Source organism: Microtus oregoni, unplaced genomic scaffold (genome assembly GCF_018167655.1).
Source record: "Microtus oregoni isolate MIOR12 unplaced genomic scaffold, Mior012 000022F_ref0000154, whole genome shotgun sequence".
In the NCBI taxonomy this organism is placed as follows: Eukaryota; Metazoa; Chordata; class Mammalia; order Rodentia; family Cricetidae; genus Microtus; species Microtus oregoni.
In genome coordinates, this window is record NW_024543081.1 from 33,799,209 (window position 1) to 33,826,214 (window position 27,006).

Genomic DNA, 27,006 nt, shown 5'->3' on the forward strand with positions numbered 1-27,006 from the left:
ATGAAATTCGGGCCTGAAATTTAAGCCAGTGTTTGCAACAGTTGAATCACCTCAATCAGAGGCTGAAGTCAAGAGGGTTGTTGGGGAAATGAGGAAGTGGCCTGAAGTCACCCACCAAAGCCATGCTTCCCAGAGGTGAAATGACTGCGTGTTTGGGGGGTGGGGGTTAGGGTGGGGGACTGGCTTTGCTGGCCCAAGTCTAGGGGATGGGTCAGCTGACTGTCTGACACGGTAGCCGAACTCTGTAACACTACTCACAGCGCCCTAACCCCACACCTGTCCGATGTGCTAAAAGGGCCACTCTCAGTTCATTCTGCCTTTCAGTTTCTGTCTGAACCTTGACTATGGGCCAAATTCATATTCGGATCTTATCATGAACCAATAACACAGTCACCAAGATGCAGTAGACTTAGAAAGAAGTCCACACCAATGGCGCGTAGAAGGGAAAGAAAAGGAAAGGAAGGAATAAAAGAAAAGGAAGGAATAGACAAATAAGGCTTTACCAAATTACTTTAGCTTACTTCCCAAAGACCAAGTTACTGAGCAAATTCACTCTCATTTTTTCCCAAACAGCGCCACCTACTGTCCATTTTAACTCATTGACCTTGTTCTTTTTCCTTTTTACCTTTTACTTTGGGTGGGGGCGGGGGCTGGGACCGTAAGGATCAAGGAAAAAGAATGAAGGGGCTTGGACGCCTGCAGGTTTAACCGGGAAAACGAACTGTGCAGTCTTGGCGGCATTGAAACTTTTTTCCAAGTATTTTGAAATCATTAAATTAAAGGCTCTCAAGAAGCTAAAGTCACTTCAGCGGTCTTTGGAGATGGCTGCTTCCCTTCCTTAGACGTTCTCACGTTTATTGTCATCATCATTATACGTTTCTTTCGCACGTGTGTCTTTTGCATGTTTTCATATCTGGAAATCACAATAAAAAGAAATTTTAAAATGTTTTCTCTTTTCATTCTCAGCCCACCCACAGCGAAAACTTCAGCAGCACAGACGCTTCCACGCTTGCCTTCAGCCTAGTAAGTCTGGGGTTGGCAGAAAGAAAGGGTTAACAAATGACAGACTGGTCGCCCTCTTTTTAGCTTCCTAGGCAGTTTGGGGAGGTTCCAGGTAGCGCGGGAGCACGGGAGCGCGCGCGTATATGTGTACACACACACACACACACACACACACACACACACACACACACACACACACCTCGCTATCCTGTCCAGGGCAAGTGATTTAGCGGAAGAGACACATTTGGACTAAAATAAATCTCTTATATGCGAGAGGGAGTTTATCCAACCGAGGGAATCCTTTTAACGGAGACAGACTTCAGCAGTATTTGCAAAGCAGGGCTCCGCTCTGCCTCTGCCACGGAGGAAGGGAGGTGGGCAGCATCTGTACGCTGCATTTCGCTGCACACGTTAACAATCAAGTTAATTGAATTCATTGGAATTTAGAAGCGGCCTCTAGCTCTAAGAGGGCTTGAATGGCTAATTTCTTTCTCGTCCTCCCCCCCCCCCCCCCCACACTCCACCCCGCCTCCCATCCCGCCCAGTCCCCTCCCCTCTTGAGTTCCCCACCTCCCTCCTCCACTCTCCTCTCCCCCACTCTCTCCGTCCTATTAAAACACCCACCGGCTCACTTGTTAGGACCCCCTTTAGTTGGAGGAGGCAGAAAGGCAACAACAGCGAGGAAGCAGAAGTCAAGGCGTCTGGAAAGAATTACCCAGTCCTGGCTTCGAGCAGCCCATTGAAAGGGGGACTTGAACCAGCCAAAGACTGGCTCTCTCCATGCTAAGCTTCCTAGGTTCCGCTGAGTCTTCACTGGGCTTTTAGGTTGATGGGAAAAAGAGACTTTGCCTTATTGGAGGGAGGGGGATTGGAGCAAGTAGCAAAACAGGGGGAAAAGTTAATTTATTTTTGAAAGCACGTTTAACAAAACGAGTTAGAAGATTTCAGGACAACGGAAATAATAAGAGAGAATATTAGTTCAATTTCTTCTCAAAGAGGGGAGAACCAAACATTTAAGGCTCCCCCATTTTTTTTAAATGATGTTTTTAAATTTCTTATTTTTTTTGGCCGGTCGTCTCAAATTCATCTGATTTCGTATTACCTCAATTTTGGAAACTGCCTTCTACGACCCTCCGGGACCACACAGACGGGCTGAGGACGAGTTTATGAGCAGGAGCCGGACAAGGTACGTTACACAGGCGCGTTTGAGTGAACTGTGAATGCCCTAGATAGATCCGGGGCAGGGCAGAAATAATCCACAGAGCCTGAAAAAAAAAATTACCTCGTTTCTATAGAAACATGTGAGGCCTGAAGTTTTCTTTATTTCCAACCGACTGCATATTGCCAATCACTGTCTGGTCCCTCATCGTACCCTGGCTTTTATCATTTCTGCGCTTTAGCCAGAAATCTGCTGCCTCTCAGGGCGCGCAGGTAACTGTGTAGCGGAGCAAAGCTGATTGTCCTGAGATGTACTTTTCCACTGGGCATCTTCCGGAGCGTCAAAGGGGCTCCGCAGCTAGAAAACAAGGGTTTCTACTGTTTAAGGAAAATGCATTCCGTAAATGTCCTTACCTTCTCACCTTCCCTTTTTCCTACCCACCCACCCACCCCTGCTACTATGTGAGCAGGAACACCCTAACACAGTTCTGTGTGTTTTAAGGAAAAGAGCTCAATTTTGGCTTGCACTGAAAGGGTTAAACGATCCGGGCTTTTAGCCCTGTTGGGCAGAGACCCTAAGGAAGAAAAGTCCTGCGCCACCTCCTCGCTACCATCCTGGTTCAGCCACTCCCCCCTTTTCCAGGGCCTCCACTCTTTCAGTTTCCAAACTCCATTAAAGTGTCAGGCGGGGTGATCCGGACTCAGTAACGCTGCGGAAGTCTTTCTGAGGCGAAGGGGTCCTAAGGCAGGCGGTGGCATTCGCCATTGGGGGCGAGAGGAGGGCGCGCGCATCCCTCCTTGCGCCCAGCGGTCTGCCCGAAGCCCAGAGGCAGGGCGTGCGCAGGGACAGCCTTGCTCTCAGGCAGCTGCACCCTTTCCCGAGCCAAATACGACGTGGCACGGGGCACGCTGGCGCTTCTTTCCTCTGCTGCAGCTGGAGACACCGCTGTGTGGGGGACTTGGGGGCTCTGTTCCTAGACCCTTGCCCAGGGTGGGGTTGAGGACCCCGGGAGCAGGAGTGGAGATGGGAGAGGAGCCAGAGGCTGGGTTGAGACGGATAATCAACACCTTGGGCGGAATTCGTCACGGTGGTTCCCCCCCCCCCCTCCAGAGTGAGCCAGGGCTTAGAAATTGGCCCCAGTGAACCCGAGGGCGGATCTGAAAGGAGGGTCTGTGCAAGGGTGAGAACTTCGCGGCGACAGAGGAGGTTTCCTCCGACCTAAGAAAGACAGCCCAGGGATAACAGCTCTGAAAGACTATTAAGGCTGGGAAGAAGGGCTGGGAGCGGAGGTGGTGTCTGAGGATCAGGGCTTTGAAGACCCAGGTCATATTACACAGTCCTAGGTGCCAGTTTCCATCAGCTTTGCTCTGGACATCCCCCAAACGCCAGGGCACACTATCCTGACTCAGGTACCCCTAGCCACCAGGGAAACCAGCTGCAGCAACCGCGTCCAGGCTTGGAACACGTAGAAGCCCAGCCTGCCCCTCCCCGCCCAGCTCTCTTCATTACCTCCTGGGACCCTTTGCTGCCAAATGAGTCTCTGAGGCAGCTGCACAGAAACGCTACACTCCTTCAACCCACATGGCTGGGCTGGGATTGCATTTGATGTCACACCCTGGGAGGGGTGTATGTGATGCAATAGATTTGGAGGCTCTGATTGGCCAGGAAGGATTCCCCCACCCCACCTCAACCCTGCTCTGGAGGCCAGAGTGTATATATAGAGACACTCAAGGTCTGCTTAGTGTAAAGCGAAGGAAGCCATTAGATTAGCTTCCTTGAAATGGTGTGGTACACACTTGGGAGGCCCATTGTAGATTTCAAGGCTTAACCTGGGATTTCCTATTAAAGAGAGGCATATGGCAGAGTGCCTTTGGAGGTGTTAAATCCGGTTGTGATTCGTTTTTAACAAGTTATTTTAAAAAATAAATATTTGAATAGTGGATACATATTTGATCTTAGAATATGAGGTTTTTAAATTGAAAGCTGCATGTCTGTGGAACGAGCTAAAGCAAGTATCCATGCAAAGCAACCTATTTACGGATAACATTTACGTTTTGACAAAACAATTAGGTTGAAGACAACTCAAGTTTTTAAATTGTTGTCTTTGCCTTCCAACCTACGCAAATGACTCATTCATAAATTTAATGTTTACATTTGTCTAGATAAGATTAGCTATTCAAATAAGATCATGTTTCTTAATACAAGTTATCTTCTTCCAAGAGTTTTCCTAGTAGAGTAGTGGTTCTTTTACATTTTCAGTGAAAATTTAGAGACATAATGCCCAGCTGAAGCATATACGCACACACACACACACACACACACACACACACACACACACTCACACACACACACACATATTATTCCGAACAAACCCAACTCCTATGTGGGGGTTCTGGATTCAAGCCTTGTCCCTATTCTTGCTCCCTTATCCTTTACTAGAGTTAGATGACTTGACACCTGTATTGTAAATGTATTGATTAGATGCAGTTTAACGAGGTTGTTTCTATTATATCTAAAACCAAATCCAAACTTTACTGAATAAACTCATCAGTGTATACAACTCTAAATATATAAAACATTGGTGATCAGCATCAAATGTGAATATCACTCTCTAGGAATTAAATACTGTATACAGTCAGCTGTTGTCCAGGGAAACGGGACTTGTGCAATGAATGACTAAGAGATAGTTACTAGAAAGTAAGGTAGCTTGGGGTACCCCTTTCTGTTGGCTCTGTAGAGTGTAACTTCACAGCCATTATCTTTACCAGCTAAGATTTTTTGATGTCCTGATTACTTTCTCTCCCTCAGTTTCTCCCTCCCTCTCTCTTTCCCTCCTTTCCTTCCCCCCTCCTTCCTTCTCTCTGTGGTTTCTTCCCTCCCTTCCTTTTTTTCCTTTGATGCGATCTCACTAGGGAACCCAGACTTATCTCAGTCTCCCAAGTCCTGAGCACCACCACACCTTGCTGCAAGATTTTATAAAGCATTCACTCCTTTGAATTTTTACAAAAGCACGTATCTTTCTCTAAATATTTCCTAACTTGGGCACCATGGGGAAAGCCTTTGTTTGGGATCTAAGTGGAGATCCCCTTTCAGGAAGTTGTTATTACACAATATCATTTTAAATCTGAGAACGGGTAACAGGGAGTTAAGTGTTATTAATTACCTGCATCCCGCACGATGTGCAGTTCAGAGATTAATGTAGTGGGGGACTAACCCATAGGCTCCATGTCTTTCTGAGTTATTTTCATTGTTGCATACCCAGGCTGTGTTCTTCTAGAAGCTTCAAGGATAGAGATTGCACTCTTGGAAGTGGTTGTGTTAGCTGAATAGAATATGTTCCCTCCAAAGAAGATCCATTGCCAATAGTTGCCACAGCTCGACTTTCTTCATTTTCCCTGTTATAGAAAGTTCTAGAATGAGTATCGACTTGCTCCATATGGCTTTGCACTATTTCACAGAGACTGATATTTGTGCTGCACTTTATCACATAATATTTTGATGACCTAAAGAGTAAGTTTCTAAGCCCAAGTATTGGTAGTCAGGAAGATTGCATGTCAACTCCTTGGGATTTCCCCCTCCATTGCAAATGCAGTGCAAGATGGCGCTATTCAGGAGCCACTTGTAGTTTGAGAAGAATGGCGTCCTTCTAGTACATGATTAAAATCGATGGTGCAATGGAGAGAAAGCTGAAGCCTGAAGTCCTATTAGAGTGAGGAGACAATTAAATGGCTTTGAATTCTGATCCTACCTAGTGGGCTCCACAGTCTTTGGTAGGAAAACGAAGGTGAGACTGGACACAGAAAGGCAACTTCAAAGAGAATGCAGGTCAGAGGGGTAAGAGAAAGGCATTGATGTGCTCCACTATGAAGAGTTTGGAGGGCTTCAAGTGGGTATTTCTAGCTCAGATTTCTAGTGCCAACAGGTAAGAGAAGGAAATCACATAATGGACATCAAGGTGAAGGAGGACTTGAACTCTGTCACTCTGTGACTGCTAGCCCAGACTTCATTGTATGTTAGAAGCTTTTGATACTCTAGTTGCAAATTATATCAATAAACTCTGAATATTGTCGCAGCAATACAACAGTTGACTTTATATATCTTTAGGTCAATCAGAAATACTTTAACATTTGGGAACCAATAAATTTTAACCTTTCATTCACTATCCATTTTTTTTTGTCCATGGCTAGCTGCCAGAAAGCTATCATGCAGATATCTTTTATTATGAAGAAGCAAGTTTCTGGAAGGAGTAAGTCACAAACAATCCCACACCAGTTTGGAATTATGATTAATAGAATGGTAATTTATTTAAAGCAAAAAAACTTACAGATCATTGTCCCAGACAACAGTCCTCTGCGTGATCAGGAAAGGAGTCTAGTAACCAGAAGCAGCTCTGGAAGCAAGAGAGCAAGCACATGGCTATTGCTGCTTTTTAAAGCCCCAGTGGGCTGGTATCTTAAAGGCTATTGGCTGAAGGAGCAGAAGGAGCTCCCATAGCACCTCCCCCTTTTGTTTAAGTAAGACAGTTCTAAACCCAATACAAAACAATATACATTAGGAACAGATATTAAGTATAAGATTAGAATTACAATCATCATAAACAATATTAAGCAAGGAACATGTGCTAAATGTTTTAATAAACATTCTATCCTATGGAATCTAAGTCTTGTATCGGAAATGGCTTGGCTGGATTGTAAGAGGACGGTAACTATGACTATCTAATCTTCAACCTTATCAAAAACCTGAGAAGGGAGATACTATTACTAGCTGACGTTACTTGTCAGCACCAATACTCCCAGTTCTTTAAAACTGCACTTAGCATATAAGTCCTATAGGAAAAATGAAGCACGTATAAAAAATTTAAATGAATTTATGGTAAGGAGAGCTTATGTTGCTGTACAGGTTCTATATATTGGTAGAGTCTGGAGCAATATTTTCAGTAGAGAAATATTCTTTAAATATCTCCCGTCATCTCTGTGTCATAATATGATGGTATATTGGTCACAAGTTAGAGTCTTTAATGGATTTAAAAACATAATGAGGAGGAGAGGAAGAAATGGACTTTATAATTATTATTCTTTATTTGCATTAAAACTGACTTGTACAACAATAGTGACTAAAATAACCATTTTTTTAAAAATATGCACTGTATTACAAGCAAAGCATTTTATATGTGCTCCATCCCTCAAAATGGTGTTATTCACAAGTCTTTCATAGACCAGGAATGAAGTTCAAGGAGTGGATACCAATAAGAATTTTCTGCTTATTTTCATGGAGTGAATATGGTAAAGACCATGGAAATGGAGGATTTGGTGTAATCCATGTTTATCTATAATACTGATGGCAGCAATGCTAAAATGAATGAGTCTTAATGCTATTTCTCAAAATTTGAAGTTCCATTAGATAAATTGAGTGATCATGTAGCGTCTTCACAGAGCTTTCAAAAGTTTGTTGTAAAGACAGACAGTTGCTATAAAACCAAGCTTGCATTGAATCAACTTGTTCTAACCCCTAATTCTTCTGTTCTGTTTATCATGCCACATTTTATTAATTGTTAACTATCAAGTAGCAGTGGATTACAAGGAAGACAAATGAAGATAATTAGGTCATTACTGGTAAGAAAATAGCACTATAAAGATTTAATTGAAGGCTATTTCTTTTTAAAAATTTCAATGAGCTTCTCTGTCAATCTCATTATCTCCTTTGCACTCCATATGATAAGTCCACTGCATAGCTTAAGAAATTGAAGTCAGCTTATTTTATGTACCTTATTCAAGGTTACTAAACGATTAAATGGAGGAGCTGTGATTATATCTCAACTCAATCTGTTGCTTTTGGCCAAATTCTATGGGTGAATGACAAAGCTGGGATTTGAACATAAGTATACCTGATTTAAAACTTTTGCTAATCTAGCCAATGCTTCATAATCTCTTCAGATGAAGAAACAATACATATGCATACACTCACTCACTCACACACACAATCACAACCACAATTACAAGTCATTAGAGCCAAAATATAAGCTGTGTGAGGACTAATGAGCACAATAGGACTACAGGGGATAGCCTTTTGGTGCATAAAAGATAATCCTCCCATCCCTCACAGCCCTGTACTTATAAAGTTGTTCAGATTGTGAGTCATAATTGCTCTGGATGCTCTTGGAGACCACGCCTATCTCTGTCTCTATTATCTTTATTGCCCCCAAATCTTCTAGAGCAGGTCTGGACTCCTCGCAGCCATTAAACTGTACACACTGGGAGGTACCATCTGACCTACTGTCTGCTGCTTTTTCCCAGATGCTCCCCAGAGCAAATGTGGAAGGGCGCTGTGTGAAGTCTATGGGAACTCGGTTCTCAACATGGTACTAAGACAAGGAGAACAGCTGATGTCCTCTCTTCGCCTGATCTTTATAACATTAAAGGTCAAGGGTGAGGATAGGCTCTGATGCTTTCTGACCCAGGGTTCCATGTGGGGGAGATGGACAACAAGTAAAGCCTTCTGTCTCTGCCACAGGTGACAGCATTGGAAATAGTGGCCTCTTTCTCATGGCGAGACAGGATTTCTGCTGCTGGCATTAAAATTGCACTTGCTTAGATGGGCCAGTATCTTATTTAGAAGCAATACTGTTTTTTATCCCTTTAGGATGAATGCATATGGAAAAGTATACAAGCCCAGCAGTTTTTGAATATTGCCTGGCTATATATCTGAACCCATATGATTGTTCATTCTCTACACACCACAATGACGGAGACACATCTTAAAGTTCTCCTCTAATCTTCCCTTATGCCATACAGATTTATTTTTTTTTTAGCTAGAAACAAAAGTCTTCTCATAAGGATTCAAATTTTTCTCACCAAATGCTTTCTGCATTTAAGGCACTGTGTGGGTACCATGCCTGGTTTGTAACTTTGGGCAGGTAATTTCAATACCAATGTCTTGGTTTCTTTGTCATATACATGCATTCTTGTGTGTGATTAATAATATGTTTGCCACCTCAAGACATTAAGATGAAATAAGATCATGCCTTAAAGTAAAACAAAAGCTTTTCTTTTCTACTTAAAGCCCAATAAATGACAAATAACTATTAGCTGCCAATACATAGAGGGTAATGAAAATGACAATTTTGATTACTCATAGAGTGAATATTATCTGTAAATTGGGCAGGGTTTTATGTCATTACGTACATTATTGAAACAGCAGATAGATAAATGTCTGGATGGGCAGATGTTAGATAGATAGATAGATAGATAGATAGATAGATAGATAGATGCATGATGCATGGATGGATAGAGATGTGAGTCTATACTGCATTAGAATAATCCATTCTCTTACAGTTTGTTCTGACCTACATTTCTAGGGAGAATAAACACTATTAAATAGTTGCTATCAAGTCCAAGTACAGCAGCAAGCCAAAAGCCAATGGGCTAAAATCTGATCCTACCACTCTCCAAATTCAAGTTTTATATTTTACATATTCACAGAATGCAAATTTCTAAATTATCTCTCTTAGGATCTAGGCCTGAAATAACCCAGCTACTCTAATTCAAGAGAAAAGGCACATAGACATGTTCTTTTTTTAGTTGGAAAGTTGGTTTGTGTAACAGAGTGTTTGAATTAATGATTGTCTTAGAAACTTTATACATATGGTGCCCACATCTATGAAGTTGCTCAGAGCAATTGAAAAACCGCACACACACACACACACACACACACACACACACACACACCCTGTGTGTCTCTCTGATTCAGTGCATCCACGTGGTAAAACAGGCTTTACAATGTGCCTTTTGCCCTCTGGCCCACTCGGAGATGCTCTGTGTGTCTCTCCCGACAGAACTGAGTACAGGATTATAAAGGTTCAATTCTAACCGCATTATTGCAGTGTGTTAGCAACTTTCCCAGGCTTCAAAAGGACATTCTGTAGACGCCTATGATGTAAGAGGGTGTTCCCTCCTCAGCTGTGGCCAGCAGATGCTCTGTGACCACTCTCTACATCCATGTGTGCTGATAAAAAGCAAGGAAAATGTGAATAATGGGAGAAAGGCAGACTGTTCTTTCACTGGGGATGGGGATTTTAAATGCAAGCTGAGCATACACTTAAGCTTCTTCCTGGCAAATGCTTGGGTCCCTTTGAAAATGTTTCACTCTTGTGAGAATGACCCATGTCTTGGAAATGACAAGCTCCAAGTCTGCTGCTTGCAGCACCTTTAGGCATCAGTTAGTGTGGCCTCCGGGAGCATTCAGCATCCTATTAACTGTGTTCATGAACAAGGGATGAGGTCCCTGCTCACCAGTCACTGAAAACTCTGAGGCTCACTCTCTTCCAGTGGACTCAGCTTCCCATTTACTTTAAGGCTGCTGCTATCTGATCCCCATATCAAGCATCGCGGTGTCTTGTATGGCTGCTGGAAGTGGAACTCACATCTTTATTTTGCTCTGAATGTTTTTCAGCTTCCTAGCCAACAGGCCCTTCGAAGGAGGCTGTGGTTCTGGAGTATAGAAAGGCTTGCCACTCTGTGTCACTTTGTCCCTCAGCACAGTGTTTCAAAGAGTCTAATGAGCGTGATCATTTCCGTTTAACAGAAGGACATGGTGTCTACAAGGTAGAGGATAGGCAGCACCTTGGTCTCTGGCCTCTGTCACGTGACCTTGGTTATAATAATTAGGGTTAATGAGATCCAAAAATGTATAACAGTCAATTTAAAATAAATAAAACAAAACCCTGTGAGTTAGTTATTGCTGACGTTGGTCCATGCATCGACCTTGATAGTTGAAAGACTGCATTTAATGCAATGACCAACCTCTCCTTTTATCTTGGGGTGATACACCCTAGAACCTTGCTGATACATATTAAAACCATAGGAAATAAAGAAAGATTGGAGGGAGACTATCTTCTTTTTAAAAAAATCTTTCTCCCTTCTACTAGAAGAGGCATACCTTAAACTTCCACAGGTCACAGTGTTGTCGATTTACCACCTTGTCTGTGGACAAGGAAAAGAAACAACTTTGGTGGATAGACCCATCAAAACTTCTGAGAAGTCTAGTACACACCCAGGCAAGAATTATTAAATGCAAAAGAATGTGAAGATAGCTGCACAGTTGCTAAAACCAAGATGATACTGCTTCCTAGGGGATACTCATCTTTACGGTTTGGTAAGGATTAGGAGACTATAAATAACATCTGAGAGAAAAAGCTTTACAGAGATAATGGATTTACCAAATTTTCCATTTAAAATAAATTCATCCAGTTTCTAAAGTTAGCTAGACTATAAAATTATCATGTATTAATGATATACAAATGTGACCCATTCTCAAAGTGGGTGTGAAAACCAACAAAAGAACACTGCATTTATAACAATTATGCATCTTACGGTGGTTCATACCTAGAAGGGAATAATGCTGTAAAGTAAGATGTATGAAGGCTTATGTACCAAAATTTCAATGATTAGTATCAGAAATTGTTTAGGAAACACAGGGGAAAAATGGCTCTCCAGTACTAAATTGTTTAAACCTTATTTAGGCAGAGGTGCGCAGGCTCTGGACATTCACTGTCCAGGTGGCTTGGCAAATTTCAGGCTGGTGATAGACCTCGTCTCAGAAAGAAAAAAGCGGGATGGAAGGTGAACAGCACTCGAGGCATGACCAACCCTGGTTTCTGGTTGTCATCTGGTTTCTATATACATGCACACACAGGTGCATATGTGCTTGCACACACAAAATCACACAGAGCCCCCACTCAACAACCTTATTTAGGACACATGCAGAAATTAGGGGTGAAATGAGAACTGAAGCAAATTTAAGGTCTGACCTCCGAGATTGTTTGATAGGATGGATTTTCAGCTCTTTGAATCCAGCAGAATGTAGCCAGTAATACTATGGATTTTGTTCTATGATGCTGCTGTTGCTTGTCTGACCTTCAGGACTGTCAGGACCCCCTGATAATGGTGGGAGGAAGGAGCAGACAGACATATGAGTACAGTATTTTGGAAAGATCTTTACACAGGACATCTAGGGGTAATGGATTTTAATGTCAAAGGGGGATTTGTAAAATGTGAGCATTGTCATCAAACAGATCTTAAATAGCAAACATATGCACAAACAAAAGCACTGGGATCCAGGAAAAGAAGACAATGCTTGCTAGGTCACAGCACTAATGGATGAACTAGTCCTAGTACACAGTCTTCCTAATCTCTAACCTCATCCAGCTTGGTGGAGATGTGAGCCTAGGGATGCACATGATAGATGAAATGAAGTCACACTTGGGAAGGTCAGCAGAATTTTCTTTGGATTTCCCATTCATCAGTAATTAGGAGCCAAAGAAAGTATTGGACAGGCAAGAAGATTGCTTTAGGAAATTTTAGTTTGATGTCTAGTTGTTGCTCTATACAAAGGGAGGTAGCTGCCTTAGCCAGAGGAGGACCTAAGACACCTAGAGCAATGCATCCAGGTAAGAGTTTAATGCATTGTGGCATTTATGGCCCTACCCACTCATTTGATTCTTGAAACAGTCTTGTGCTATCTGGGCATCTTGACTTGAAGATAAGACCTTGTGGCAACATAGCAAGTTAAGTGAGAAACTCAATGTTATAATTCCTGACTGTTGTGTGGGGGAGGGGCACGCCGAATCCCTTTCCTAGTTGAGGAGCCATTGGCAGTTGATGGCTACTGGAAAAATACTCAGTTTTCATCAGGAATGCAGACCCTGATAAGTTGTCATGCTCCAGTGGATGGCGCTATATCTATGTACACATTGGAAGTACTGAGCGGACTAAGCAGGTTAAAAAATGTTTTAAAGTTCATGAAGTTGGGAGGGGAACATGGTGGTGGCAGGAAGAGTTGGAAAGAAGGAAATACGTAGCAATATTTATCAAGTCCATTGAATACAAGTATGAAATTATCAAACAATAATCTAAAATGAATAAAAATAAAGGTGGGGGGAATCCCTAAAAGCTTCTTGTACAGTGCTCCCTACCACCCATAATACTTGTATGTGATAAGCATGAGGCAAGAATGGTTAACCACAAACAAGTGTCTTTGATTACATTCCAGATGCATTGTGAGAGGTTTCTATGTGTCCTGAGAATAATTGGAACTACACTTTTTGGAGTCTCTCTCCTCCTCGGAATCACAGCTGCTTATATTGTTGGCTACCAGTTTATCCAAACGGATAATTACTACTTCTCCTTTGGACTCTATGGTGCCTTTTTAGCATCACACCTCATCATCCAAAGCCTCTTTGCCTTCCTGGAACACCGGAAAATGAAAAAGTCCCTTGAGACCCCCATTAAATTGAACAAAACCGTCGCTCTTTGCATCGCGGCATATCAAGAAGACCCTGACTACTTACGGAAATGCTTGCAATCTGTGAAAAGGCTGACCTACCCTGGAATTAAGGTTGTGATGGTCATCGATGGGAACTCGGATGATGATCTTTACATGATGGACATCTTCAGTGAAATCATGGGCAGGGACAAATCAGCCACTTATATCTGGAAGAACAACTACCACGAAAAGGGACCTGGGGAGACAGAAGAGTCCCATAAAGAAAGCTCACAGCATGTAACCCAATTGGTCTTGTCTAACAAGAGCATTTGCATCATGCAAAAATGGGGCGGAAAGAGAGAAGTCATGTACACAGCCTTCAGAGCCCTGGGACGAAGTGTGGATTATGTACAGGTAGGTCTGAGAATGCCTGCCAGGGCAAACATACGTCGAAATAAAGCAGCTGTTGTGTCTCCCCAGTCGTATGCTATAGCCCATCCTTGTCCCTTCTGAACACAGTGCTCCTTTCAGTCCTTTGGAAAACAGCATGACTGTTGAAAGTGCATTTTGAACGACAGAAAAAAAAAAACCTTGTAAAACTGTTAAGAGCATCTATGAAAGTGCTTCCTTGTCCATGCAATTGGTTAGAAATTGGGATTACTTGGACAGGAGAGCCCTCCTTTCGTGCTCTTCCTTTTCCTTATTTCTTCTCTGTCCCTCTGGATTCTGCCAAATAAAACCTAGTCCATGCTGTTTAAACACACACACACACACACACACACACACACACACACACACACCAGCAGCTTCTCTATAAGAAAATTGCCTGTGCCGGAGTGGAAAGGTCTTGAGAAAAGCTGCAGGCAAGAAAATGATTGGTGTGTAGACGCAATAAAAGGGGAGTGGTAAAAATGGCTTTGATTTTAAAAAGAGCAAGAACTGTAAAATTGAGAGGGAGAAAGGAAAAGGAGGGGCAAACCAAACCGTCGTAGAGGGAGCAAAACCAATGTAATGTTTATTTCACTCCCAAACAGCATTACCTCACTGCAACTTGACCTTTGAAAGAGTTTGGGATGATGTGTGCTTGCTGGAAAATTAGGCAGGCTGTGTCTCTCCTTAATTCCCTTCTAGCTCCGTGGAAGGTTTCTCCTCCCTTGGTTCATATTGAGGATGTGGCAAGTTTCTCATTTTAATTTGCTTTCATCTTCTTTAGTTAGATTTTGACCATGATGAAACCAAGCATTGAGGAGTATGTCTGGTGTAGGGAAGCCACTGGAACCCTTCATCCTCATAGAAGTGAAACCCTTTTGTCCTGTTTTTAGCAGTGGGATCCTATTGTTCAGGGATCTTTCTTGACACATATCATGTTTCCAGGTCTAATAATGAGATGGGATTAAGGAATGATTTTAGGGTCATTGCCTGGGGATCTATCCACAGGGATTGTTAGCTGTTGACTGCAAAATCCCATCTCCTTGAGCCTCAGTTTACCAGATAGAATAAGCCGATATTAAAAGTATTTTAAAATAATTAGATCAAACAATACATCCCTAGGGCTTAGCAAAAGTTACAAGGTAATAACCAACATAACTAAAGATTTTATTATAAATGTGTTGTTTATTATACTACCCTCCAATTTATACTAAAATATATGGTATGCACCATCCGTTGTCATGGGTTAATTTTAGATAGTGTGGGAAGAGTAGGAGGTATTTCACTGGTTCCCATTTGCATATTCATATAATATTTTGTGGAGTCAGCACTGGTTTCCTCTCATTTCTCTCTTAATTTCTCAATGGTAGAACTTTTGCTATTAAGGGAATTTCAGTTATTTCTGGACATATGATGCTTACATGCTATAGCTTTTGGTCTAGATAGGAAGATGATAAGATATTTCCCAAGAAAGGTATGACAGATAGCTTAGAGCACAAAGAATAAAGCTTTGTGCCTTACATGAGCAAACATCTGCTTTGATATTTTGCTTTTAATTCTAGTTAGATTCGTCAGTTCCAAGGAAGACATCATTGTGCGCGTTGATTCTTACTTTTTCTTAACCTGCTCCTCCCAAACCCCCTTCTCCCATCATTCTTGTTTTGATCTTTGTTTGTTTCCTTGACAACTTTGTGCTGTGCTTGTCCAGGAAAAAGTCATAAAGAGTAGGAAAGGATGGAACAGCCTTTCTGCTGGAGTCTTTCTCCAGACTAAACTTTCTAAAAGACTGACCCCAGAAGCTGCTGGTATCTAAGCTCCGAGGCCTCCTGAGACTCTTCATGCAGTTGCAAGCACACAAACAAGAGAAAACAATCATTTAGTATCCCAAATCTGAGCATTCCTCCCTATGCCATCCCCCAAGGAGCCTCCTGAAAGATAACCTTGCTTGACTACAAAATGGCAGCTACTTAAGGTTCAAACTCAATACTGAATGATCTAATTTTCTCTTATGACTGAGCCCAAGTTTGGAAACTGTAAAGCAGAGGCCACATTAAGGCAGGAAGGAGAGAGGTGCGGAGACGGTCGTGACAGGTATGGCTGGAGATTAAACTTAGTGGGCAAGTGCCTTAAGGAGAGTAGGACGCAATGGCCCATGGGTAAGATGCAGGGACTGGAGGTCTAAGGAAGAAGCTGTGACCATCTGTGTGCTTGCTAGACAATACTGACTCACCATGGAGAGGTGTGGCCAAGACATGTGGTTTCTAGTGACAGCCAGTCTTTAATGTTCCTCAGTACTCTGTGAACTTGATTTGGAGTTTCTGGCTTATTGTTCTCATGACCTATTATTTCATATCTTCACCATGCTCCCAGTTCACCATCCAAACTCCTCCCTGTGTAACTACTAACAGATGATCTCACCTCCCACGAAGGAGAAACCCAATAATACTGAATGTTCTTAAAGCCTTCTTTACCCTCTTTTGTGTTTCCTGTTTCAGTAACATCCAATCTAACTTGACTTTCTGTATCAGTGCTACCCTTTATAGTTAATCTCCAGGAACCCTAGAGTTCTTCTGGTCTGCAGGAATAAGACCTCAGAAATTGTGCGCGCTCCCCCACTTTTTTTTTTCTTGACTGACTACTATTCTCAACTTGTAGCCTTTCAAACATCTACCTCTGTGTCAGAAGACTGATGAAATCCTGGTCCAGGGAAAGGTAGTGTAGTAGCAGTTTACCTGTGATGGTGCTGGTTGCTCTCAGAGATAGAACAGGTATAAAAACAGAACAAGAGCATAAAGCGAGAATACACAATGAAAGGAAAATAAACTTTATGTGTGGGGGAGGGAGAGTAAAGAAGTGACATGCCCTCATGGATTCTATAGTCTACATTTTCAATTTTTTCTGCTCTTTAAAATTTATCTCTTTTCTTTTTTGTTTTAATAATTGTCTTTATATCCATTTTGTGCCATGATATCTACATTTTTGTTCTTTTTGTTGATAATTTAGTTTTTAAATTGACCCCAAGTATAGATATTTTGTGTAATTTAAAATATAAGAAATCTATTATATGCCTCATGGAGATGAGTTTTCTCCAGGCCATGAATTCAGTGTTAATACTCAATAATACTCCTTAGATTAAGAGACATTTATAAAAAAAAAAGTACAAGCACACACAAGGTCATGTATTTATAAGTTATATACCTATATAAAGTTCTCAAACAACTACTAAGTAAAAATGTTAAAAAAAAAGAGTTGAAAATATGATCAGAGACACTTAACCCTGGATTTCTGCTAGAAATAGTTTAACAACTGTTAATCCTGTCTTTATGAAAAAATTATAGAACACAGATATCATAAGTAATGATAACTGCTGTGTGACATTTACCTATTTTCAATTCTGTGTAGAAAGTCCAAGAAACTGAAATATTCCCATGACAGCATTGAGAACAATGTATGTGGAGAGAGAAGGTTGAGCGAATGTTGAAATAGGAACAGGGGATCCAGGTCTGTTGTTAGTTTGCTGTGAACTTGGCCCCAGATGAATCCGTTTTAGCTGGTAGAACTCATGATTGAGAAGTCCTTTTCAGATCAAGGCTGAAGTTAGTACCACTTTCACTCCTCCCACTATCTTGGTTCTCAATTTCATTTTGTTTCTTGAGACAAAAGGTATGATAAATTAGGTTTAAGCATTATAATATACATACCTCTTAAAGCATTACAGAATATCCCCCATAAGATGTACAACTTTTGTTTTTCAGAATTTCGTTTAATTTATTCTTTGTTCCCCATCCCCCACTACCTCTCACCTCCTATCAAGTAAAAAGCCTGCACACAGCGATGCCTGTAGCTTCAGGTGGGGCAGAGATGAACAAATCCCTGAAGTTCATTGGATAGACAGTCAATCTAGCCTAATTCATGAGCTTTAGGGTTGATGAGAAACCCTGTCTCCAAAAATAAATGTGGAGATCTATTAAGAAAGATACTCAGAGCCCTCAGGCCTTCACATCCAAGCACACACATGTTCACAGGCACCTCCACTCACTTGTACACCCCTGCACTAAGAAGTACATACACACACAACATATCAACAAAACTCAAAACCATAAAGAAGGGAACAAGAGCTGGGCCTGGTGTCATACATCTATAATCTAAGCAGAGGAAAGGTTGAAGGAGGATCATGTATATGATGCCTGCCTGGGCTGTATGGTGAGCTCTTCTCTTGAAACAAACAAAAACACATGAAGGGAATGAGGAAATCTCAGGGTGGGGCCCTTAAAACAGGGCTATATTCAAGGATTCAACTTTGGAGAACAAAGCCAATTGAAAAGTTAAAGGGATTGATATGTATCACAACCAAGTCATGTATTAATTATGGTTGAATACAAACCACTCTTTACATTTTGCACTTCTTTCCACCAAACTATAACTCAATCAAAGACTTTTTTCCCCTGTTGGCTTTAGATCACTGTGTCATCTAAATTTTTCAGATGTTTGTGAAGCTCTGGGTTCCCTTTGCTTCAGGGGTAGGGGGTCATAATTTAGCTAAACTAACTTTAACAAGAGTTCTTTCTTGGAACTAGAGACATGAATTTATATATCTGCATTTTGTTTGTTATACTTCTTCATGTATATCTTTTCATTACTTACTGTGAATACCCATTACTAAATTATATATATAATTATATATATATGTATATATATATGTATATATATATATATATTTATAAAATCTTATCAAGAAGCCATTCTGACAAGGGATGATAAGGATAATAGCAATCTATATGTTTGTCTTGAGGGATAGAAATGCAGAAAATTCAGCTGAGGGGTTCAAGTTAAGAACCTGGACCAAGTTTATGTAACTGGCAGATTGTAGATTGGGAATGGTTCTACTTTCATTTTAAAATCTTGTGTTGTGCTTTTGTTTGACCCCCTATTCCTTCTCTGTCTATCTCATTTTTCTTCCTTTATTTTCCTTTGGTTTTGGAGACTAAACCCAGGGCCTTTGCTTTCTAGGTGAGTGTTCTACCACTACATTGAATATCAACCTGTTCTTTGCTTTCTCTTGTATATTTCCTGTGGCAAATCATTAGAGGAGCTCAGGGAGAGTGGTACCATCTTCTGTCTCCTCATTTTTAACCATCTGTGAGGGGTTTTTGCTGTTATCTTTTTCTATTTTTTCCTTTTTTTTCCCTCACCCTTGGCCTCTTTCATCTACAGATATTGGTTGGGATAGAGAAGCAAAATTTCCATTTGCTTTGTAATTACTTTGTAACAGGAAACAAAACCCAATTCCGCACACTCTAGAAATAATTGAATTGTCTCAAGGTTTAAATGAAAAGTCAAGGTTAAGATGAAGAGTCAAGATGAAAATGGAGGTTCAGGGTTAAGATGAAGGGTCAAGATCAAGAGAGAGTTGAACTGGAAAAGCAAGCACCAGAAGAGGTCTTGATTTCTTTTCAACTTTCATTCCTCACGAAAGTTAACTACAGCAATTTCAGATTTCCGCTTGATATGCTGGGTTTTCACCACTCTTTGAGATGGAATATGAGCTACAGAGGTGATCCATTAGTAAAACTGAAAGGAAAGACCTTTGTAAAAGTCCAAGTGAAACATAGAGACTTTGCCTTTCGACTTGGGTCTTAGAATATGAAAGGCATTTGGTGGGCAAGCATTCTTGTGAGGGGCTCCGATTAGATTGTCGCGAGGTTCCCAGCTGTTGTAGATGGTTCCACATAAACTACAGTCTGTTTACATAAGAGATCTTCTACATGAAATCAAGTCTTGGGTCTCTTTCTGTGCTTCTCTGTATTGAACACTCTCCATAGCACAAAGATATTTTAGGTTTGGGTTCCCTTAAGGAGTAAATCTTTTAAGGATTACTTACTACATTAGAATAATGGCATACAGTGCTTTATAGAACACGCAGTGTTTGTGTATTCATGGTCTTACTAATAATATACTGTGATTGTGATAAGGTCAAAGCCATGCACTAGGAAGATACAAGGCTCAAGAATTTAGGTTTCTTGGTTCTGCAAACATTTGTTCTTAAAGTAGACAGTCATGACTATAGAAAGTCTCTACAGTAGTTGACATTCTCTGCTCTATGAGTCACCACTCTCTGCAGCATATGGAGAAGAACATAACCTATGAAAAGCCTGCATAAGTAAAAGTGGGATTTAAAACATCTCATCTCAGTGTTGCTGTTACTTTTGGGAAAGCAGAGCCTTTTCGTGCAACCACTTACTTTAAACCCAAGGTTGGCTAGCGTTGCTTGTAAAACACTGAAGAGCAAATATTATGTTTTGCAACTGTTTGACCTCATTGCAGTGTCAACACAGCGGAAGATAACAGGCACACGAACAAGCGTGGTCGGATGTCAATTTCATCTAATTTACGTACATGACAAAATATCCTTCTTTTGTTTCTTTTCTAATTCAAATGCATAAAATCATCTTAATCCTTTGGCAATATACAAACAGGTGGCAGGTTGGTCTTTACCTAAAGCCCCTGATTTACCAATCCCTTAATATTAAGGAGAGATATAGGAGGCATTGTTAACTCTTGGCTGGGCGTGAGAAACAGAAAGGAGAGGATTGGTCTTTTGGGGGTTCAACTGAAGTGGTTGATTCTTCCCAATAGTGGGTTGCACACTGGAACGTTAATTCCCCTTATTTTATTCAGAAGTTGTTATTCCTCTTCATTGCTGTTATCTGCTGCTGAGAAATCTTGTAACTAACAATTATGTGCTTCAGCTGTTCACAGTCATACCCTAGCATGGACAAAGACTTTTGAGCTGTGCCCTGGCTCCTGGGTGCAGATCACATCCTGCAGCTTTTCTGGATGCAAGTTTCAGCGACTCATAGACTTCTGCTGTATGTCTGTCCTAGGTTCTAATCTTGAGCTAGGCAGCCAAAATATGTTTCGTACATGTTCTTAACTGGTGAGGAGAAAACTAGGAATAATGTCTTGTTAGATGAAGGTTAAGGACTAAAGCTGTATTTGTCACATCTTATTAAGTAAATCTTCTTGTGCCCCTGAGCACACAAGCTTTTTCCAACTGGCAAAGGCAAGGTTTCTGGTTGGCATTGAGTCACTACACAGAATCCAGACACTGAAATTCTTTAAAGCTCTTAAATCCTACGATAACAAACCCCTTCCCGGGAGATTTCTGAGAACTTTTCCGCCAGATATAGCTAAGCTCACCATACTAACAGCCTCTCTCAGAGACTGTCTGGAGTTCTGTTTGCAAAATGGGAGGGGCCTACTTAAATATGATGAACTTCAGAGATTCAGTTCAAGTTCAATCATTTCAAAGTGGAGGTTCCTCTTGCTTGCTCATGCTCAGAAGCAGGCGGGGTTACTTTAGTATTACTTTTGGATTTCTCCCTTCCTGTTGTTTTAAGCTTATTTTAGCCTTTGGTTTACCATTCCTGACTTAAGTCAATAGAGTTTTTAACTTTGGAGGCTGGAGTCTAAAGGTGGGCTGGACTTGTGCCTTTACCTCTGTCCCCTTGGCCCAACCTCCAGCCCAGCCTGTAGCCTTAGGAAAACTTGTAATAAACAAGCCATGAGAGAGACAAACTTACTTTTTGGTTGACTTTATGTAGCTTCCTGAGGCTTGGAACACGTGGGCTTAAAACTGTTAGTGAAGTTTTGTGTTCTAGAAGGAAAAGCTGAGACATCCCTCTGCCTATTTTGTCCTCCTCAACATAAATGACTATATTGATCCTAAATGTAATTTTCAAAAATCAACACAACAGCATAAATAACCACAACAAGAATAATGGACAGACTTTTAATTTGTAAAGAAGTGCTTCCACTTAGTAAAATAATAACAACAAAACATTTAAATCTATAAATTAAGTCCAAATTCATTGTAATTACTTAAATCTGAAATGATACATTTGCCTACATTATTTAAATCCATAAATTCCAATACTGCATTCAAAATAACTGTTTCCAGCAATCTTCATTAGCAAGGAATCTTTTCAGAAAAATAGCCATTAATAAAGCTGAAAGAAATAAGATTTTAAAATGTTGGGATTCCTTAGAAATAAGATGAATGGTTCATACTACATATAATAAATGTCTTTAGCTCCTAAGATTCCATGCTTCCATAACTTATTAATTTTCTTCGATTATTTTCAAGGAAATTTGGAGACTTTGAAAAATTGCCCATTTTGATTATAAATGTGGTTATATTTTTTTTGATAATGGTAATAAACTCTGAAAATGGATTTTAGGTGACTTTAGTACCTGGGCAAACATTGTAGAGTATACTCACATAAACTAAAATGGCTACAAAGCCACTAGATAATATAATCTGATGAGCCCACCTGCCAACACCTCACCCATCTTTGATCAAAAGATCACTGCACTGCAGTGGCTGTAAATAGGATAAATCTGCTGCTTAGTCATGCTCAATGACCGTTTGAGCTAGCCTGCCTCACACTGCACTGATATCGATAAAGACCTGTCTACATGGGGCGCGATAAGCAGAATCCTCTGCCACACTTGTCACCCTTCATGACAGCAGGTTTGTGACAACAAGGCTAAGAGTACAGTACAGAAGCTCCTCCGTGACTGAGGGCCAGTCAATCATATTCCTCTTTACATAATTTCTGGCTTTCTGCTTTGCAGGTGTGTGATTCAGACACCATGCTTGATCCTGCCTCATCTGTGGAGATGGTGAAAGTTCTAGAAGAAGACCCTATGGTTGGAGGTGTTGGGGGAGATGTCCAGGTACATGTGGCTTTATTGTTTTTGTATACGACAGCTTTAATAGCACTCACATATTGATTCATTCAATGTTTATTGGCTCAATGTTCCATGGTCTTGGTGCTGGACACATGTAAGTTTTTCTTATCTGACTTGAAATAATTAGGGATATCTATGCTCAGTCTTAGGTATATCGCATGTGTTCTTGGTGACTGATAAGTTACATATAACATAAATGCACAGATGAATAAGGAAGAGCAGGTAACCTCAAGCCACAAGTTAATATTCAATACCATACTAACATATGATAAGGCAGTTATTTAGCCACAGAAGTAATGAAATGGAAGTATATTCAGGAACAGATGATATATTGTACAGCTCTACATTTAGACATCTGGCCACTCTGTGGTAAGTTAAAATTACAAAATGAAAGGTCTGAAGAGATGATTGAATTGGTAAGAGCGTTCGTTGCTTTTCCAGAGAATCTGACTACAGTATCCAGCACTTACAAGATGACTCACATCCATCATAACTCAAATTCCAAGAACTCTGTTGTCATTTTCTGATTCTTTTAGGCACTGCATACACATAATAGACATCTACACAGATAGAAAAGCACTCATGCATATAGAAATTGTAAAAAAATATAAACTGAAAAACAAAGATTAAAAAGAGAAATAGTAATTCAAATTTGCACTAGTAAGAATAAACAGAGACAAAATTAACGCGTCCTGTCATTTACTAGTAATGGAGAAACAATTATTAATGACACATTACTGAAGTTTCTTGAATAGAAATGCAAGCATGTGAAAATATGTAAAGGTAAAATCAGATTTCCTTGTAAGTATAGTATTCAATCTTAACACCAGATGAGAAGTACAAGGAAAACAAACCTCAAAATGGAGATTTGTACTGTGACCCATGTATGCATGCTTGTTAGTAAAGTGTATAATGGAACATCATATTAAGGTAAACAAAGAAATAGCCTCGTGATTAAAAAAAGAAGAGAGGCATACAAAATTTAGATAGAATTAATTATTTTGGGGATTTTTTTTATCTCTTGGAATTAGTAAATGGAAAAGGAAAGTGAACACATACGGATTGAAAACTGGGACATTGACCAGGTCAGAAGAATCTTAGCATGACCCTGTTTCCTCCAGGAACTCACATGAACTGAACCCCCAGCACAACACACCTAGGATCTTAACTCCTCCAATCTTAGATGGTAATTTACAAAAACACATCTGGGAACATTTAAGGATTGATTATTGATGCTTAAAATTATAACTAAATCCATTAATATACATACACATACACCCAACTAATGCTTATTTCATTACACAAAACCCAAGAATATAAGATAAAAGAATATCAGAAAGAGGAAGGAAGCCAAAATAGAGTCACAGAGGAACAGATTTAATGCCAAACAGTGATCTCAGTATACTTTGGGGTTTCTTGGTATTATGAAGCTAAAGCTAACTTTTATTTATATTTTTTAACTTGCAGATTTTAAACAAGTATGATTCCTGGATCTCCTTCCTCAGCAGTGTGAGATACTGGATGGCTTTTAATATAGAAAGGGCCTGCCAGTCTTATTTTGGGTGTGTCCAGTGCATAAGCGGTCCTCTGGGAATGTACAGAAACTCCCTACTGCATGAGTTTGTAGAAGACTGGTACAATCAGGAATTCATGGGCAACCAATGCAGTTTTGGTGATGATAGGCATCTTACCAACCGGGTGCTGAGTCTGGGCTATGCAACAAAATACACAGCTCGGTCCAAGTGCCTTACTGAAACACCTATCGAGTATCTCAGATGGCTGAACCAGCAGACCCGTTGGAGCAAGTCCTACTTCCGAGAGTGGCTGTACAATGCCATGTGGTTTCACAAACATCACTTGTGGATGACCTACGAAGCTGTTATCACTGGATTCTTCCCTTTCTTTCTCATTGCCACAGTCATCCAGCTCTTCTACAGGGGTAAAATCTGGAACATCCTCCTCTTCCTGTTAACTGTCCAGCTAGTGGGTCTTATAAAGTCATCTTTTGCCAGCTGCCTTAGAGGAAACATTGTCATGGTCTTCATGTCTCTCTATTCAGTGTTATACATGTCAAGTCTACTTCCTGCCAAGATGTTCGCAATTGCAACCATAAACAAAGCTGGGTGGGGCACATCTGGAAGGAAAACCATTGTTGTCAATTTTATAGGACTTATTCCAGTGTCCGTGTGGTTTACAATTCTTCTCGGTGGTGTGATTTTCACCATTTACAAGGAATCGAAAAAGCCATTTTCTGAATCCAAACAGACTGTTCTCATTGTGGGAACCTTGATCTATGCATGCTACTGGGTCATGCTTTTGACTCTGTATGTGGTTCTCATCAACAAGTGTGGCAGGAGGAAGAAGGGACAACAGTATGACATGGTGCTTGACGTATGATCTCGTGATGATACTTGCAGTCGCACATGGGGACACACACACACACCTTAGCTCCTCAAGGGGTCATACAGTATTGTGGCATCTCATAGGAGACATATCACTGCTGCTGGGACTTGAACAAGGACATCTGATGGCTTGACTTTTGATTCTGCCAAAGTAAATTGATACATCAGTAAGAACAAACTCAGATTTAACCCGAAACTCCTAGGAACATGGGATGACTTCTTTGTTTATGCACTTTTCCCTTACTGTGCATCCACCCGACAGTGTTTATTCTATATACCTCACTAGCCATGCTTTATGTGGGTGATCATGGAAGAAAAGGATTCTGAAAACTCAAGGGAACATTTTTTTTCAACCTATACAACCTAACTTATGGACTGTTTTGATAGATGATTTTCTTTCTTTTTATTTTCTTTTTTTAAGAAAAAAAATGTTTGTCTTTAACTCTGCCAAATGAAATGCCAAAGGAAAGTTTAAAGGCCACTGGCTATGCTGTATTTTGATATAATTGTACTGTGTTTTTACGTTTTGTATGCCAATTTTTAAAACAAATTTCACATCATAGTCTATATTTTACTTCTCTGCCAAAATACACTTTTCTTTTCTTTTTTATAATAAAATAGGTTCTAAAAAAAAACCATACTATAAAAATTAACTTGCCCAAAATGTGAAACTTGGCTGACCGATGTTCATGAAAGAATAAAATGATTCTCTCTTTCTCTACCTTTTACAATTGAATAGTTTATTTCTGTGAAAACATGTAAACTTTCAATATTCTAACTTTTTATTTCTTCTAGAAAGGGCCAAGATACATGTCAGCTTTTAGGTAATAATACATTACTCACACATGTACAAGAGCAAATCACTAAAGTTGAGGCCAAAAGGGTGGAAAAGTGCAATTTTTGATTATGATTCATTTTCAAAAGGGAATGCTAGTCTTTGAAAGCAAACACTGGGCACCTTGTACTGGATAAACATGAACATCAAAAACGCATCATCTGTAGAGATGAGGACAGCATTTGTGTAGGCCTAGGAAAATAGAAAGCTGGTAAAAATTTATCTCTGTGATTGGGACAAAGACAATGCAATTCATCAGAAGTTTTATTCTGTGGCCTGTATGTGACAGACCTTAACATAGACACATTAGATGCGTTTCCCCTGTTAGTGTCTGAGTTTGCCGATTCACGCTGCATGGTGATGATGTTTACTTGAGTGAATTTAAACTAATATAAAACACAATTCAGAACTGGCACATTTATGTTCCAAGTGTCCTCTTTACTTCTCAGGAAGGGTATTTTTCTGAATTGTACAGGTAGTCTTCTCATCTCTTCCGTACTTGGCCTTCCTAAAATTATCCACATGTAGAAATGACACTAAGAGTTAATTAGCATTATTAAGAATGGGTCCATACAGAAAACGACGACCCAGTTCCTCCACACTTGACTAACTGAGTTATTACGGGGCCTCCATTATTCAATTTGACTTTTCACATGATCTATCTTGCCTTGTGGCTGGTGCTGTGTATGCCTGTATCAAGCACACACTCAGAACACAAGAGTAGCTGGGTGAAAGCATTGCGGTGAGGCAGAGACAGAGGTGATGATCTGCTTCCTGAGTATGCAGACTTCTGTGTTACATCTCAACTGCAAAGACGCTGCATATCCTACCTTCTCAGTACAAAGAGGTTTGTTCAAGTTCTGAAAAACTCAGACTCTCACTGCACGGACAGCTAGTGGAAAGCAAACACACCACAACAATAAATGAGACTAAAACTTGAGTTTGCCTTTTTAACTATTTATGTTCTAAGTTAAGCTTTGATAACGTTCAAATGTCAAATTTTCTCATTCTTATAAAAAATTGAATTAATTGCCTTGTATTTATTTTAGCAATTATTCAATGTATTTCCATTATAGGATGTATAGTATAATTGATTTTTTTGTAAATAAAATATTTTTGATAAGATTACTGTCTCTTTTTTTCTAAGGGAAGGGGGCTTGCTTTCC

The 27,006-nt window shown here is 40.3% G+C and overlaps 1 protein-coding gene across 1 annotated transcript; it reads left to right on the forward strand.

The window, feature by feature from the left end:
- The first annotated feature begins 2,069 nt into the window (after positions 1-2,069).
- Has2 (hyaluronan synthase 2) lies at positions 2,070-25,733 on the forward strand. The gene is made up of 4 exons (XM_041672411.1): positions 2,070-2,188; positions 13,208-13,834; positions 22,487-22,588; positions 24,071-25,733. Exons 2-4 carry the CDS (start codon positions 13,208-13,210, stop codon positions 24,998-25,000), a joined length of 1,659 nt encoding a protein of 552 aa, XP_041528345.1. The 5' UTR covers positions 2,070-2,188; the 3' UTR covers positions 25,001-25,733.
- The last annotated feature ends 1,273 nt before the right edge of the window (positions 25,734-27,006 follow it).

Bases quoted from the DNA above. Each gene is read 5' to 3' on its own strand.
- Has2 (XM_041672411.1), top strand. From the start codon at position 13,208: ATGCATTGTGAGAGGTTTCTATGTGTCCTGAGAATAATTGGAACTACA. The intron at 13,835-22,486 runs GTAGGTCTGAGA...TCTGCTTTGCAG, and splicing joins GAAGTGTGGATTATGTACAG to GTGTGTGATTCAGACACCAT. The intron at 22,589-24,070 runs GTACATGTGGCT...TTTAACTTGCAG, and splicing joins GTGTTGGGGGAGATGTCCAG to ATTTTAAACAAGTATGATTC.